Source organism: Lynx canadensis, chromosome D4 (assembly GCF_007474595.2).
Source record: "Lynx canadensis isolate LIC74 chromosome D4, mLynCan4.pri.v2, whole genome shotgun sequence".
Taxonomy (NCBI): Eukaryota; Metazoa; Chordata; class Mammalia; order Carnivora; family Felidae; genus Lynx; species Lynx canadensis.
Window position 1 is genome coordinate 71,677,435 of NC_044315.2, and position 18,255 is coordinate 71,695,689.

Below are 18,255 nucleotides of genomic sequence, written 5' to 3' on the forward strand. Positions count from 1 at the left end.
TTGCCCCATGGAAATGACCATGCCTTATCCTATTCCTACCATTTCAGTGGAAAAACAGTGTGTCATCTAAAGGAAAACATCGCATATTCCATTTAGAATTAGTCTAAGGTGAGGTTCTAAACTTGCCAATATAGTGATGGCATCTAGTAAGTGTTAGAGAAAACTTACATCAGACAACATTCCAAAAGAACACTCACTGTGACAAAGGAAACTGCAGCCGGGTCCTGGTATTGAACCAATAGTGTCTCTACCGGGAGCTGTATTTTGGGGCGGCTTTTTATACGCTTATTCAGATGGACCAACAGTTCCATTACCTAAGATACAGAAAGATATGAATTGAAATTATTGATACCTTTGAAACAAATTCATTTTTCCAACATTACTTAATTTGATGAATAGCAGCTACTTTGTTCTTTTAAAAGACATAAATGTAACATTCCAGAAAGGGAATTTACAATATCAAGGTCCTGTTCCAAAATGCTGTGCCCCCCAAGGCTGGGATCCCAGCTGAGCCTATACTGAGGCACTATTCCCCAAAAGACCTGCAAATAAATGACTGTAACACCCTACACCACGGACTGAACATTTGTGTCTCCCCAAAACTCATCTGTTGAAGCCCTAATCCCCAGTTTTCTGGTTTTAGGAGGTACTTAGAGTTAGCTAACATCATGGGGGTGGGGTCCCCCCCAATGAGATTGGTGTCCTAACAAGGGGATGAAGGGATTAGAGTCCTCTCTCTTTCTTCCCCTCTTGAGCATGCAGCAAGGAGGCTTCCTCTGTCAACCAGGAAGGTCCCTCCACAAGGAGACGGACCTGCTGGCACCCTGACCTCAGACTCACAGCCTCCAGAACTGGGAGAAATAAAGTGCTGTTTAAGTCACCCAGTCTGTGGTATTCTGTTACAGCAGTCAAATGGACTGACATACACTGTGAACATGACAAAAAGAGAAACAGACAAGATACTGTGAGTTTCCTGAAAAGAAAAACTCTGCCAAATCAAGGAGGACTTAGAGAGGAAGTCACAGGAACACTAAATGCTGACAACCAGATGAATTTCCAAGAAGAGAATCAGTTACAAGAAGAACAGAGGTCCAAAAGAATGTAACACAATCTGACATGCAGATTGATGAGGATAAAAGTAGGGCCTAGATTATAAAATGACTCAGGTAAAATGCTAGATAGAGAACTTTTACTTTATTCTGAAGATCATCTGATTCTACTAAAGAGCTTTAAGTAATAACAAGCTTTCTGTCCTTCAAGTGGGGAAAGAGCAGAAAGAGAAGTCTGCAAGTCAATAGTCCCTGTGGGTGGAAAGCAAAAAAAAAAAAAAAAAAAAAGAGGCTTGGGCGCCTGGGTGGCTCAGTCAGTTGAGCATCTGACTTTGGCTCAGGTCATGATCTCACAGCTCGTGAGTTCAAGCCCCGCGTCAGGCTCCGTGCTGACTGCTCAGAGCCTGGATCCTCCTTCAGATTCTGTGTCTCCCTCTCTCTCTGCCCCAACCCACTTGCATTCTGTCTCTGTCTCTCTCAAAAATAAATAAATATAAAAAAATTTAAAAAAAAAAAAAAAAAAAAAGAGGCTTGTGTCAAATGGCCCCGATCTTACTCTAACAATGAAATTATCTTGCTAAGAGAGAAGAAACTAAGCACTGAAAAATAACATTTTTAGAAAGTCTCACCTAAGAAAGACTCAAAGAGTTAAGGTATCTATTCTGGAGGACCAGGCCCACACTACTCTCCATCATTTCTGAAATTTGTGCTCCAGCCTCAAGGCAAGTATTAAAGGGAGTTGTAGGACTTCTCCCAGCAGCAACAAAAGTTCCAATGAATCTAGAGCAATAATGAAATATGAATTTTAAGAAAAACAACAAATCAGGGCACCTGGGTGACTCAGTTGGTTAAGCATCTGGTTTCAGCTCAGGTCATGATCTCACAGTTCATGGGTCGAAGTCCCACATCAGGCTCTGTGCTGACAGCTCTGAGCCTGGAGCCTGCTTCAAATTCTGTCTCCCTCTCTCTCTGCCCCTCCCCTGCTCGCAGTCTGTCTCTCCCTCTCAAAAATAAACATTTTTTAAAAATTATATTTAAAAAATGACAACAAATCTATAATCTATGTCCATTTAATGAATGACAATAATGAAATACGAGACATTCATCAAGCAGTTTCTACACAGAACACACTTGTGCACAGCACTCTGCATTTCCCATCTGATTCTCACAACAACCAGAGAAGTGGTATTGTCATTCCCATTTCACAGGTGAGGAAGCCGAGGCTCAGGGAACTGAAGTAACCTGTCCAAGGAGATACTGAGCCACTAAGTGGCACAGTCAGGATGTGACTCCAGAGCCCATCTGTTTAACCCCTCCCAACACTGCCAGTTGAGCTCAATTCATCTAAAGTGCCTGTCTCCACGAGACATCTTTGGGACCATTGATACCTTACAGAGACCTAGAAACATGCATTACCACACATATTTCATCCAAACTTCTTAGCTGTCCAGACCTGTGATACAGCTAACCAACAAGGAAAAGAAACAGGAGGAAGCAGCCTAAAAGCAATAGCCCTCTTCTGGCGATCTAATCTAGGCTGTTTCCTAGAAGGACTCTTGGGAAATCATTATTAGTGACAGACAATCATGTCCACAATCACGCACTCTTTACAAAAAAATTTTAATGTTTATTTTATTTTTGAGAGAAAGAGACAGAGAGGGAGCAACAGAGAGAAAGGGAAACAGAGGATCTGAGGTAGGCTCCAAGTTGACAGCAGAGAGCCCGATGCGGGGCTTAAACCCACCAACCATGAGGTCATGACCCAAGCCAACGTCAGACACTTAACTGACTGAGCCACCCAGGCACCCTGCACTTTCTTTTTTTATCTTTTCTTTTTACTTTAAATGAATTAATGACTAATTTTCTTCTAACAATATCATCATCTTAAATATTGGTTAATTTCCTGTTTAGTTATCCACTATCTGAAATCTTCTATAAACCCATAAAAATAAAAAAAACCAACTGAGCCAGTCCTTCCCCGAGGCCAACTAGGTAACAGTTAACCTATCAGTAAACCTACAGAATCACTAGCCTTGGGTATATAGTGTCCTGTGCATACCAATTCTTATTACTCATTCATTTATATTCATTTGTTCATTAATAACTTTTAACTGAAGTATAACATATGGCTAAAGTGCACAATTGAAAGGGCATGGCCCAAAGAATAGGCATGGCCCAACTTCATAGACTAAACACACCAGAAGCATAAAAACCCTGTATCCCATGCCCCTCCACTCACCAACCCCTCTTTCCCAAAAGTAACCATTGTCCTGACTTCAAACACCATGTTTAAATTTATGTAAATGGAACACATAGGGTGAACCCATGTGTCTGAATATGCTTTATTCTATACCATATATGAGATTCACTCATGTTGTCGCTCAGAGCTGCAGTTCACCTTCATTGCTCTGGTAAGAAAATACCACAAGTAGGGGTGTGCGGGTAGCTCAGTCAGTTAAGCATCTGACTTCAGCTCGGGTCATGATTGCATAGTTCATGAGTTCAAGCCCCGCATCAGGCTCGGTGCTGACAGCTCAGAGCCTGGAGCCAGCTTCGAATTCTGTGTCTCCCTCTTTCTCTACCCCTCCCCCACTCGCACTCAGTCTCTCTCAAAAAGAAACATTAAAAAAAATTAAAAAAAAAAAAAAAAAAAAGAGCGGCGCCTGGGTGGCTCAGTCGGTTGAGCGTCCAACTTCAGCTCAGGTCATGATCTCACGGTCTGGGAGTTTGAGCCCTGAGTCGGGCTCTATGCTGACAGCTCAGGGCCTGGAGCCTGCTTTGGATTCTGTTTCTCCCTCTCTGCCTGCCCCTCCCCCCACTCATGATCTGTCTCTGTCTCAAAAATAAATAAACATTTAAAAAAATGTTTTTTAAAAAGAAAGAAAACACCATAATTTATCTACTCTCCTACTGATACACATTAGATAATTTCCAATTTGGCCTAGTATGAATAATGCTGCTATGAACATTCTTAGATATGCTTTTAGTGCACATATATACATAGTGCTGTTATATATAAACTTAGGACTGAGTTTATATATAATTTGCTTGTTATGACCATGCTTGGTCATGGAGTATGCATATGATCGGCTTCAGAATATTTCCAAACAGTTTCCCAAAGTGGTTATACTCATTTACACTCCTACCAGCAATCTGTGAGAGTTCCAGTACAACCTTGTCAGGACTTGGTATGGTCAGTCTTTAATCTTTAGCTATTCCAATGAGTTTAAACATAAATTTGGCTATAAAGTAGAACCTACATAACAAAACTCATTTTCCTTAAAATAGCAAATGTACTCTAAGGACATGTCACTAGAAATCTAAAACTTTAATTTCTCTTTCATTCAGTTTATCCACAAATTACCAGCTACCTTGCAGGATATCCTGGTTGAATCGAATGTGCATCACAAAACATAGAAAGGAATCCCAAAATTACACAACTGAAAGTCAATACAAGTTTTCATCAATCACAAAATTTCACATATTAAAATTATTTATACATGAACTTTCAAATCGCTGCCCACTGGAATCACTGTTTCCTCTCCCCAGTGCCTGACCTCCTATCACTCCTAACATTAGATGCAGCGGGTGGTCCTCAGCTCCCTGAAGGCGTCATACTCTGTTCCCACTCAGAATGCCTGCACAGGGCCTTCATGTCTTCAATGGTCTCCCCATCTCTCTGTCTGGCTACACACCACACAGTCCTTCCTAATGCCCCATATTCTGTTTAAATCAAGTCCTCAAACATATTCTTTCATAGAATGCTTTTCTTTTTTTTTTTAGTATTTTTTTAATGTTAAGAGAGAGAGACAGAGACAGAGAGACAGAGCATGAGTTGGGGAGGGGCAGAGAAAGAGGGAGACACGGCAGGCTTCAGGCTCTGAGCTGTCAGTACAGAGCCTGAGGTGGGGCTCAAACCCACGAACCGTGAAATAATGACCTGAGCCGAAGTCAGATGCTCAACCGAGCTACTCTGGCACCCCAGAACCCTTTTCTATCTTGGCATTTATTGCAATTTATAACTAGTTACTACTTGCCTGTTTTTGTTTTGTTTTTTTTTTTTTACTTTTTTTTTTTTTGATGTTTATTTTTGAAAGCAAGAGAGAGAGAGAGAGAGAGAGAGCATGAGCAGGGAGGGGCAGAGAGAGAGGGAGACACGGAATCTGAAGCAGGCTCCAGGCTGTCAACAGAGTCCGATATGGGACTCAAACCCATGAACAGTGAGATCATGACCTGAGCCAAATTCAGATGCATCACCCAGGCGCCCCTTGCCTGTTTAATACTGGTCTTCCCAACTACATGTTTCTTTCATTCACTATGTCCCTAACACTTGGCATATACGGTAGAAGGCACCTGGTAAGGATTTGCCAAATGAATAACGAGACTGATGGAGCTAAATAAGAAAGCAGAAACCAATTCATGAAGTGCCTTTTATCATACCTTGCTATGCTGAGGGTAACAGAAGGCCACAGAAGAGTTTTAAATAGGACAGTGACAGGATCAAATACATATTTATCTCAGCAAGGCAGTGTTAACAACAGGCATGTCAAATACATGACAAGAATGCCCTATTCCTTCCTGCAAACATAACAGACATTCTTAAAGATACTCTTTCTCCAATGAACCCAAATTGGGTCTCAGAATCCCTCTTAGGGCAGACCTCCAAGAACCCATTGCCAATCAATCAGAGCGGCCCAAGGGATGAAACCCGATGACAGCTCAAAGACCTGAAGGTCTAGCATACATACACCAGAAGACTGAACTATTTTAAAAATGAAGGGGGCAAATGTTCCCTGTAGAACATTTAGGTTAAAAAAATCTTGAGGGGTGCCTGGCTGGTTCAGTCAGTACAGCATATGACTCTTGATCTCAGGATTGTAAGTTCAAGCCCCACACTGGGTGTGCAGATTACTTAAAAATTAAAATCTTAGAAAGAAAGAAAGAGAAAGAAAGAAAAGAAAGAAAGAAAGAAAGAAAGGTAACAATACTTTACAGAATCCTAAAACAGGAGCTACACAACAATATCTTGGTGTTTAAAGCAACTATTTTGCTTAATTTTAATGAAGGTTTTATTCACAGTTAGCCACTGATTAAAGAACAATTTTCGCCCATTCCCCCCTTTCATATTGGAATCAAGAGCATGGATTTTAGATCAAGCCCCCACATATTTTAGAATAATTATCTCAATTATTTCACTGCACTGATGCCAGTGTACAGGTGAAACTAAATGCAGCTGTGCTTAGCATACAAAAGCTATTTTAAATCACGTAAGCTGGTCCCAGACTTACTTTCCATCTTGAAAGGCCAGATTTGGATCATGAACCTAGATTTCAATAATGGGAACAGAAAACTCACTTCCTATATGTACCATTTACCCATCATGTAATTCCCACCACTGTCCCAACATGCATACCTTTTTACGTACTCCTTCTTGGGTGCTGGACAGCTTGAGCAAAACAGGAGGAAGGAATTTAGATATAATATTCTGTAACTGTTCATCTGTTTCAGCATGGCCAAGTCGTAAAAAGACCCGTTCAAGCTGATCTATAAGAAGAAAAAAAGAAGAACTTAACAAAACAAACACAACCAAAACTAAGTATTTTCATAGCTTAATCCTTTTTCTGTACTGGAGGATCCTTCAGTCATAATTAATCACAACTAGTAGGTAGATGACTCTGACCCAGCTGGGAAACACTAAAAAGGTTTACCAGCTAATTATACTTTCTTACAACTGTCCCCGGTCATTTAACCTCTAGAAGGAGGAAAAACAAAGCCAAGAATAACAAAAGTCTCTCCTATATACAAAGTTACTCCTTCTTTCTAAAGGATTTGTATACTGAAAAGAATACAAAATTTTTGAAGAAATGTTCTAGATTTAGCCAGCAGAGGGAAACAGGAGAACTTTAATCAGATACCAGGGATAATATATATTTGGTGAAACCATCTTACTGATGATGCAGTTTCTCCAAAGACAGCACCACTGCCCATTATTGTGTTGGCATTACCTAACCAGAATGTGAGAGACCATTTGCAACCATGAAAGTCACTGTGAGAGAAACACGTTAAAAAAAAAAAATACCAAGGGGACGCTCTCAGAAAAACCCAGGCTGTGACAAAGTACTGAACAAGTAACCAGTACAGTACAAGGTGGAGGAGGAATAGTGACAGGGGAACCTACCAACTGCAAACGACTGGATATCTGATTTTAAGGAATTAACTGTTAATTTTTTAGGTAAAACAATGGGAATGTGGTTTATGTTTGTTTTTAAAGGTTCTTCTAAAAATTACCAGTGGTGATTAAGGGGACTTCTAGGGGGCTAGAAATGTCCTGCATCTCATTCCGGGTGATGGTTACAGAAATATATACATTGATAAAAATTCACCAAGCTCTACAATTTCATACTTTCTACTGTATTATACCTCAATTTAAAATTTTTATTTAAGAGAGTCCTTATTTTTTCAGAGATCAAGACTGAAACATCCAGATAAAATAACATAGTTGACAGGATTTACTTGAAATAACCAGGGGCATACTGGAAACTGGCTAAGAAAGAAATTTCAGATGTTCTCACCACACACACACACACACACACACACACAAACACACACGTAACTACATGAGAAGATATGTTAATTCCAATAATCATTTCACATGTACATGTATCTCAAATCATGTTGTATACTTTAATACAAAAATAAATAAATAAAGTAACAGCCTCATTTTAGTACTCATAAAAAATAATAATTGGGGGCCGAGGGGTGAGGAAAATGAGGAGAAGCCATATAAATGAAACCAAGATTGTCCAAGATTGGCCACTAACTGATAACTGTACAAGCTGAATGATAGATACTAAGAATTTATATTTTTGCATATGTTTCAAATTTTCCATAATAATTTTTTTAAATACACACACACACACACACACACACACACACACACAAAGAGAACCTAGAGGCAATGACACCCTGGCAGCAGCAAGCACACCTTGCACCCAAATCTTGGTTTTTAAACACCATTCTTCAAAAAAAGGAACCAGGCTCTTTGAAAAAATGGCTAATTCCAGGGCTGGAGCAGTGAAAAAAAGCATGATGAACCTGAAGTATCTTGTAACATTAGGAAGAAAACAAGGCCTGGAACATATCAAAGGTCTACAGGAACCACCCCAAAAGAGTTCCAATATGGCCAAGGCTGAATAATTTGAGAAACAAAATAAATAACACAGTATTGTATTAAACCCAAAGCATAAATTAAATGTACGTGAATCCATATGATATAAATGATTAAATGATTAAATTCACTGAGGAAAAGAAACATGACTTTCTTTTTTTTTTTTTTTTTTTTTTTTTTTTAAATTTTTTTTTCAACGTTTATTTATTTTTGGGACAGAGAGAGACAGAGCATGAACGGGGGAGGGGCAGAGAGAGAGGGAGACACAGAATCGGAAACAGGCTCCAGGCTCTGAGCCATCAGCCCAGAGTCCGACGCGGGGCTCGAACTCCCGGACCGCGAGATCGTGACCTGGCTGAAGTCGGACGCTTAACCGACTGCGCCACCCAGGCGCCCCAAGAAACATGACTTTCTTATAAAATAATTCCAAACAATTTATGTGTAGATACTTCCCCCTGCCGGAGGTACAGCTTAATTTCTGCCTCCACCCTCTTTGAGAGGGTAGACTAGATTTAGTGACTTGCTTCCAAAGAACAGAATAAGGAAAGAGGAAAATTACAGTGGAAACACTTGATAAATATTATCTTAACTGAGTGATGAAAGTTAACAACATGAGTGATGTCACATGGATATCACAATCCCTGATATGATGTGACATGAAAGGCATTTCACCTCTGTGATGTTCTTTCAAAAACCCAAACTCTCCATCTAATTATCAGTAAAACAACAGAAAAACCCAGGTTGGAAAACCTTCTATAGGACACCCGGCCAGTACTGCACAAGACTTTCAAGATCATGAAAAACAAGGAAAGCCTAAGAAACTGTCACAGACCAGAGGAGACTGGGGAGACAGGACAACTAAACAGCGTGGTCCCTGGGTACGATCCTGGAACAGAAAGAGGACATTAATGGGGAAAAGTGGTGAAATCCAAGTAAGTCTCAAGTTTAGCTTTTAAAATGACTAACAAAGGAAGAAAAGAATAAGGAAGAAGGAAGCAAGGAAAAGCAGGCAGGATGACTGTGAAATATAAGCAGACCAGATGATTCTATGCAGTGAAAGGAGTTCGTAGGAACAGGGAGCTCACTCCGCATATTTGTGCCAGTTACAGGAGGCTCTGCCTGGCACCTTACAGACCAGGGTCAGAAGAAACTGCCCGCAGAGTTTAGCTACAGAAACTGCGGAAAAACTGTTCTGTGGAAGAAGGCAGAAAGTTCAATTCTTCCTAACAAACTGACCTGGAGAATCTGGACCAAAGGCTTAAAAAACCAAGCGATATCTGGTCTCCTTCATTTTTCACATAACCATTTGGTTTCTTCCTATGTATTCCCAGTATAGTGCCTTAAACTTCTCTCTCTTCCTCACTAGAATAGAAAATGGAGCTTCCTAAATGCAATAAAATTATTTATGATGGCAACGTGGGAATGCCAAAAACAGCCCCAAACATCACGTGGGGTCCCTCCAAAACAGGCCAAGTGCACCTGAGGAAGAGTTAACAGCCTCCTACAGCCTTTGGGATCGGTGTTAACACCTGTATGTCATCTGTAGCTACACACCACACTTTAAATAAAAGGGAATTAATCATGTTCAAGCTTTATGAAAAGAAATGTAAATAAGTGCTGATATAATCAAGAACTAAATTTATCAACCTGTCAAAGTTAACAAAATAGAAAGTAAAGGTTTAGCAATAGTATGGTCCCTGAATCCTGTTTTTAGAGGCACAGAAAGAATGTGAACTCTGTGCCCTTACCCTCAACCCTGGAAACAACCTCAAGAAAGTAAATCAGGCCTGGGACCCAAAAAGTGTCTATTCAGAAACAAGAAGGATTGTAACCAAAAGTTCTGAAAATTCAAAAGGAATCCAAAACTTAAATTCATCTTTCACACAGACTCAGTTTTTAGTTGCAGGAAATGAGATCCTTCAGGTCACCGCAACAGTATCTGAGGTAAGACAAACACTACTTCCAAGTCAGAAGCAAGTTCCATCCTCTCCAGTTACATTACATATTGTACACAAACTCATCCAAATTGTTTTCACTTATGAAGAAATTAAAGAACTGCCATAACCTCAGATAATCACTGTTAAATGTGGAGAACAGCTTATGCACTAGTATTTCCTGTTCATACACTCGTGTTACTTTAACCTAAAAACTGGAATATGGCATACAGTATTTTACAGTTTGCCCTCTTTTTTTTCCTTTTGATTAACACAAATCCTTTACTAGAAACCTTTGGAGCAATATATGTCTCAGAACTTTTCAGATTTTAGAATGATATATAGTGTCATAGTGTATATACTGTATTTCAAATAACCCTACCTATCCAGTGGGTTCTAGAGCAGTACCTACAACCAAATACATTCATATTCTGTAATAAAACACACACTCATACTCAGTGGGATAATCAAAGATTATAAGGAACCGTATATCCATTCAGGTCAGGTTTTAAATACCAAAGAACACTAAAATGTTTGGATATGTATAAAACTTTATCTTTCTGTAGCACTAAATAAAAATCTAATTGATAATGGCTACATGGCAACTATGTCTATAGATACAGTAATGTAATTAACTAGCACTCTATTTGTGCGATTACCAGCCTTATAGTACCACAAACAATACTCCAGAGAACATTCCTACCCATACATCTGTGCACTTGCACAGGTTTCGGTAAGCTAAAACATTAGCAACAGAACTGCTAAGTCAAAGGGTAGGAGTGTCGTCAGGTTTAACAGATTTTGGAAAAATACCCTGTGCTACTGACTAATGTATAGAAGTGTTGAATTGCGGGGCGCCTGAGTGGCTCAGTTGGTTGAGTGTCCGACTTCGGCTCAGGTCATGATCTCGCAGCCAGTGAGTTTGAGCCCCACGTCGGGCTCTGTGCTGACAGCTCAGAGACTGGAGCCTGTTTCAGATTCTGTGTCTCCCTCTCTCTCTGACCCTCCTCCGTTCATACTCTGTCTCTCTGTCTCAAAAATAAATAAACATTAAAAAAAAAAATTTTAAAAAAGAAGTGCTGAATTGCTATATTGTACACCTGAAATTAATATAACACTGTACATTAACTATACTTGAAATAAAATTTAAAACAATTTAAAAAGAAAATGTTGTGCTAATTTATACCACCAGCAACGTATGTAAGTTGCAATTTCCCTATGCTCACTCCTATACTGAGTAATCACCTTTACAAAGATTATAAGTAGTCAATCTTAGCTGTATATGGTAGATGAAAAAAGATCACTCTGTTGTCTTAATTCATACCTATTTTATCACTAAAGGTAAAGTATCTTTTCAAATATTTATTGGTCTTTTGAAATATCTTCTTCAGCAAATTACTCATTATTCTTTTGAGTTGATGACTTGTAAAAGCTTTTATATATTGGGGAAAAAATCTCCTCCATTCTCCCACACATCATAAATACTTTTCTCCTAGTATGCCTGTGACTCTATAGCACTTGCTTTTCATATCTAGGTTCTTAAATATAAATTTACCTTTCCTTCCTTTTATGGCTTTGGAGCTTCTAGTCATACTTAGAAATGCCTTTTTTACTCCAAGATTATAAAAAAATAGTATATTCTGCAGAAAAGTGTTAGCAGGCCTGAGACTGCTATCCTTAGAAATGCCTGCCTGCCAGGCTGGCCCTTGACTGAGCATTTGGAAATCGGTTTCAGGACAGTTCCCTCCATTCCTAGAACGGATAAGAGTGGCTCACTGTGCCTAAACCCTTCACACAAACAATATGGTTTATGCCAAACACCTGCTTTCTTTCTTGAAATCTGGAATTTTGGTACGTGTTAGGCAGAAGATGCCAACATGACCCAGCACTGATTAAAAGCTCTCGGCACTGAGGGGTGCCTAGATGCCTGTCAGTAGAACATACAACTCTGGATCTCGGGGTTGTGAGTTCGAGCCCCATGTGTAGCAAGGAGTTTATATAAAACAAAAATATATAAATACATTACATACACACATATATACATAAACAATAAATACAAACCCTCAGCACAGAGTCTCTAAAGAGCATCCCTGGTGGACAACATGTCACACATGTTGTCACAACTCATTGCTAGAGGGATTTAAGCACATCCTTTGGGGCTCCCCAGAAAAGGCTGTTGGAAGCCTGTACCTGGTTTCCTCTGGACTTTGCTCCATGCGCCTTTTCCCTTTGCTGATTTTGCTTTGTGTCCTTTCACTGTAATAAATCTTAAACATGAATACAAATATATGCTGAGTCCTGTGAATTCTCCTAACAAATCACTGAAGCTGGGGTGGCCTTGGAGACCTCTGACACATATATTTATCTATGTTTTCTTCCTGGCCTTATATTTTTGCTTTTTTCATTCAAGTCTTTAATCGAGCTTGAATTTTTGGGGGGTGGGGGGTAGCACATGGATGTAAGAAATCTAGTCTTTCTTTTTTTTGAAACCTAGTCTTTTTGTGTGTTTTTTTTTTAAGGTTTTAGTTTTATGTTTGAGAGAGAGAAAGAGAACAGTCAGAGGAGGGGCAGAGAGAGCGGGGGACAGAGGATCCCAAGCGGGTTCTGTGCTGACAGCAGCAAGCCTGATGCGGAGCTCAGACTCAGGAACCGTGAGATCATGACCTGAGCCGAAGTTGGACACTCAACCAACGGAGCCACCCAGGTGCCCCCTTTATGTGGGTTTTTAAAATCTTTTTCAATGTAAATTAAACACTTACAAAAATGCACAAAATGTAAGTGTACAGTTTAATGAATTATTATAAACACCCATGAAACTATCACCCTGAAACCTGTACTACAAAGAAAGATTTCTACTGAATTCACAGCTGGAGAGGACTGAAAGACTAGCATAAAAAACAGTGGGTTTTAGGGACTCACCCAAGTTCACAGAGGTAATTAGCAGCAGCACAAGAACTAGAATGAGGTCTTCTGACCTTCAGTAGAAAAAACCTTGCCTACACTGTGCAACTGTCTGCAACAATAGTCCCATTTTCTAAAAGGACCTATGCTACATATACTACATCATACACAGGGAGCCCTGTTTAAGAGCATCACCAAAAGATCATGAGACTTTGTCTCATTCAAGTGGTAGTCAAGACAATATGGAACAATGTACAAATTCAAAGGTCAAAAAGCAACACGAGAAAGGGGCGCCCGAGTGGTTCAGTTGGTTGAGCAACCAACTCTTGATTTCAACTCAGGTCATAATCCTGAGGTCATGGGGTCAAGCTCCACGTCAGGCTCCATGCTCAGCAAGTGTGGAGCCTACTTAAGATTCTCTCTCCCTCTTTCCCTCCCCCACTCACACACGAGCCCTGTTTCTCTCTAAAAAAAAAGAAAGCAAAAAAACACTAGAGAAAGCTCAACACTATAAACCAAAAGCTAATACCAAATGTGTCAAGGTGCAATTCACCCTTCCTCTTTCTCCCAGCTCATCTAAATTCTCTCCTCTTTCAAGGCCCAGTACCCTCCTATTTCCACTGTGAAGCACTAACTACTCTGGCTAGATCAGTCATGCACCCTTTCAAATATTTACTGAAACCTCAGTCTGTGTCAGAGCTTAGTGGCCATGGAAAAACAGAGTTAAGAAGGAAAAGGCAAGGATGTAGCACAGGATTACCACACTTGGATATGCTAGTTGCATGCTGAAAGAACATAATAGAAGGTCAGAGACAGATTGCTCAAGAAAACAGCATTTAGGGGCACCTGAGTGGCTCAGTCTGTTAAATGTCCAACTTTGGTTCAGGTCATGATCTCACGGTTCACAAGTTCAAGCCCCACATCAGGCTCTGCACCTACAGTGTGGAGCCTGCTTGTGGAGCCTGCTTGGGATTCTCCGTCTCCCTCTCCCTCTGCCCATGTCCCTCTCGCTCACACTCTCTCAAAATAAATAAACCTTAAACAAAAAGATTTTTTAAAAGACAATAGCATTTAAGGATAAAGGAAAGAGAATCCAAAAAAGGAAATGATAGGCAGTATATAAAAATAAGGAGAAAACTGAGTATTGCATCTAAAGAACTAGGGAAAGAAAAAGCAAACTAGTCAATGAAAACTGGAAAAAAATTGTCTACCCATACAGAAAAGAAATAACCTAAAAATCCCTTGCAGGTAGATTAATGACATATGTACAAAGTAAGATCTTAAAGATTTTTAAATTTTTAATGTTTGTTTATTTTTGTGAGAGAGTGACAGACAGAGCATGAGTGGGGGAGAGGCAGAGAGACAGGGAGACACAGAATCCGAAGCAAGCTCCAGGCTCTGAGCTGTCAGCACAGAGCCCTACTCGAGGCTCAAACTCCTGAACCATGAGCTCATGACCTGAACCAACGTCGGATACTTAACCGACCGGGCCACCCAGGTGCCCCAGGATTTTAAAGATTTTAAAATAAAACTGAGAAGGGAAAATTAAAACTCACACACAAAACATAAAAGACTAATCGGTTAAGATTTTAAAATATCAGAAAACACACCATAAAATAAAAAGATACATTATAAATAATGATGTTTTTAAATGAAAAGGACTTGAATACAGAATGAAACATGCAAATCAAGAAAAAGGAAATTAATCCAAAATTTTCAAATAAAAAAGGATATAAGCAAGCAATTCAGAGATGAGACCCACAGACTAAATAACACATATAAAGATGTTCAATTACACTTGTCAGAAGTATGCAAAATTAACACAGTAAGATACAGTATCGTATTTTTCACATCAGAAAACTTTGCAAATCTAACTACCAATCTAACTACCAATTGTTGGCAAAACCTGGAAACAAACCAAGAGATACTTGAGTTCACTGTTGATGGGGTGTACACCCATACAATCTCTGAAAACAAATTTCTAGCAATTCTACTCCAGGGTAACAAACCCTAAGGAAGTTCTGCTCAAAGTAAGCCAGCTGCAAACTGTCACCAGTCAGAAAAAAATAAGGAACACTCTTCCTTCATCCTATCTTACTAGGATAAGAAATGTTAAGTAAAATAACAATGATAGTTAATTTACATTCTTCCACAGTTCCCTATTTGCAAAAAATAATTCTCCCACCCTCAGACCATACTTTGTGTATCACCGCCCTGGAGAAAAACTCTCCGAGGGAAAGATAAGCACAAGAACACCAGAATTTTAAAGCTTAAAATGCACCTTAAAGAATATGGAAAAATGAAAATAAGAACATTTACTGGTGGGAATGCAAAATGGTTCAGTCACTTTGGAAGACAGTTTGGAGGCTCCTTATAAAAATAACAGTCCAGGGCGCCTGGGTGACTCAATCGGTTAAAGGTCGACTTCAGCTCAAGTCCTGATCTCGTCGTCCATGAGTTCAAGACTTGCATCGAGCTCTGTGCTGACAGCTCAGAGCCTGGAGCTTGCTTCGGATTCTGTGTCTCCCTCTCTCTCTGCCCCTCCCCTCTTACACTCTGTCTCTGTCTTTGAAAAATGAATAAACCTTAAAAAATTTTTTTTTTAACTAACTTAACTAACTAACTAACTAACTAACTAACTAACTAACTAACTAACTAACTAACAGTCCTGGGTGCCTGGTGGCTCAGTTGGTTAAGCATCTAACTCTTGATATCAGCTCAGGTCATAATCTAGAGGTTGTGAGATCGAGCCCAGTGTGAGGCTCCACACTTAACGATTCTCTCTCTGCCCCTCCCCCACCTGCATGCATGCATTCTCTCTCAAAATAAATAAATAAACAACAAAAACTAAACATAGTCTTACCATATGATCCAGCAATTGCACTCCTTGGTATTTACCCAAAGGAGCTGCAAACTTATGTCCATACAAAGACCTGGACAGGGATGTTTACAGCAGGTTTATTCATAACTGCTAACACTTAAAAGCTCTTCAGTAGGTGAGTAGCCCCAACCAAGATGTCCTTCAGTAGGTGAGTGGACAAGTAAACTGGTACAAACAATATTTTTCAGTGCCAAAAAGAAATGGTATTAAAATCATGGCTATATCGGGGCGCCTGGGTGGCGCAGTCGGTTAAGCGTCCGACTTCAGCCAGGTCACGATCTCGCGGTCCGTGAGTTCGAGCCCCGCGTCGGGCTCTGGGCTGATGGCTCGGAGCCTGGAGCCTGTTTCCGATTCTGTGTCTCCCTCTCTCTCTGTCCCTCCCCCGTTCATGCTCTGTCTCTCTCTGTCCCAAAAAATAAATAAAAAACGTTGAAAAAAAAAAATTAAAAAAAATCATGGCTATATGTCCAAACACACAGAATACAGGACACCAAGAGTGAACTGTAATATAAACCATGGACTTCAAGTGATTACGTATCACCGTAGTTTATCCTTGGTTCAAAAATGCACCATGCTGGTGAGTGATGGTGATGGGGGAGGCTGTGTAATTTGCGTAATTGTGGGGGAGGGATGGGAGCCAAGGGCTTATGTGGGAAATCTCTGTGCTTTCTTCTCAGAGGAGGAGAAACCTAAACCTAAATCTGCTAAAAATAAAAATAAAAAAAGTCTTTCTAAAAAAAACTTATTTTGAAAAAATAATTTCAAAAACACTGAAATTCTTCAATCCCAAAACAAAAAACAATTTCCAGCTTAGTTTATGTCTACTATTCCATTCACATAGGAAAAAATAAATATACTGATTTACTCTTCATTAAATAATTCTTTAATCCGTATTATTCACCTGCCTTTCATTTCTCTATGTAAAGACAAAGAAAAGGGCCCTTCCTTCCTTCTACCCCCACCCAAAACAGAAATAACCAGTAAAGGTTCAAGGACTTCACTTCAATGCTATCCACCAGTAGCCACTGATATTTCTGAAAACATGTTAATTTTTCCTGACAAATCTATCTACACAAATCACTCATTCTCTGGATTACGCCAAAAAATGCAACTTTGACTTCTGAGTTAAGGAAGAAAGGCAATTTTTCCATCGGATTAGAAAAGGTAAATACTGGTTTGTCACTTACATCATCAGAGAAAAAAAGTAAAAAAAAAAAACAAAAAAAAAAACCCAGCAATACATCTGTTTCCTCAGATGTATCATCTTTTCATAACAACTTGAACATCAAAACATTCCTTACAAAGTATGCAAAGCAAGCATATACCATCAAAAAGAATAGGAAAAGTTACTAAATTTAAGGTAATGGTTATCTCCATGTGGTGGAATTTCAGAGGATTCTTTTTTGGCTTAATTTTATGTCATTACTATCTTACTTCATGAGCATGAATTACTTGTATGAACCAGAAAGAGAAAACAGTTATTTCAGGGTAACAGGTTTAGGAATGTTTTTAAAGTTGCTTAAGTTTTCTATAAAGAACATTATTTTTTCTGAATGTGAAAGTAAATTTTAAATTATAAATCATAAATTGGGTTAGCGGAAGCTGTGACTGAAATGGAAATCTGAAAATACCTAGACCACTGCCTACTGCACCAAAAATCAATTAATACTCTACAGCTACAAGATATTTTGAGAAAGAGCTGTCAAGTTACCACAGAAATATACTAAACTATAATGGAATAATATCACAAGGAAATATCCTTCCTAATAGTATTTATTTTCTTCTGATTAATACATATATATCCGCACAGTCACAAAGCAGTTTCACATGGCCTTTTGAGCCTCAAAAAACACTGGGAGGTGGACAACTGTTGTCTGCATTTATAATTAAAAAAACAGGCTCTGGATCTGATTTGCCAAAGGTCATCATCATCAATCTAATAAGATGAAGAATCGTAAGCTGAACCTCAAGAGATCTTTACCCTCCAAGAACACACTAGAATGCAGTACCTCCCTCTAAAATACCATTTAGTGAAGGGAGTATCAGTTCCAACTTACAAATGAAGAAACAGTCTAATATTTATTAAGAATGTTGATCGCAGCACCTGGGTCGCTCAGTCAGTTAAGTGTCCAACTCTTGATTTCGGATCAGGTCATGATCTCACAGTGAGTTCGAGCCCCACATCCAGCTCAAAGCTCAGCACAAAGTCTGCCTGGGATTCTCAAGTTCTCCCTCTCTCTCTCTGCCCACTCCCTCCCCTTCCCCCCCCCCCCCTTGCATGCACACGCTTTCTTTCTCTCTCTCAAAATAAACACATAAATT

The 18,255-nt window shown here is 39.5% G+C and overlaps 1 protein-coding gene across 4 annotated transcripts in view; it reads right to left on the reverse strand.

The window, feature by feature from the left end:
- Positions 1-18,255, reverse strand: part of ECPAS (Ecm29 proteasome adaptor and scaffold) — a 108,888-nt gene that overhangs the window by 77,167 nt on the left and 13,466 nt on the right. For all 4 annotated transcript variants that reach the window (XM_030292633.1, XM_030292631.1, XM_030292632.1 and 1 more), the window contains exons 2-3: positions 6,463-6,593; positions 198-314 (exon numbers count right to left, since the gene is read on the reverse strand). In XM_030292633.1, coding sequence (XP_030148493.1) covers positions 198-314; positions 6,463-6,593 — 248 coding nt within the window. The remainder of the gene's footprint in view (positions 1-197; positions 315-6,462; positions 6,594-18,255) is intronic.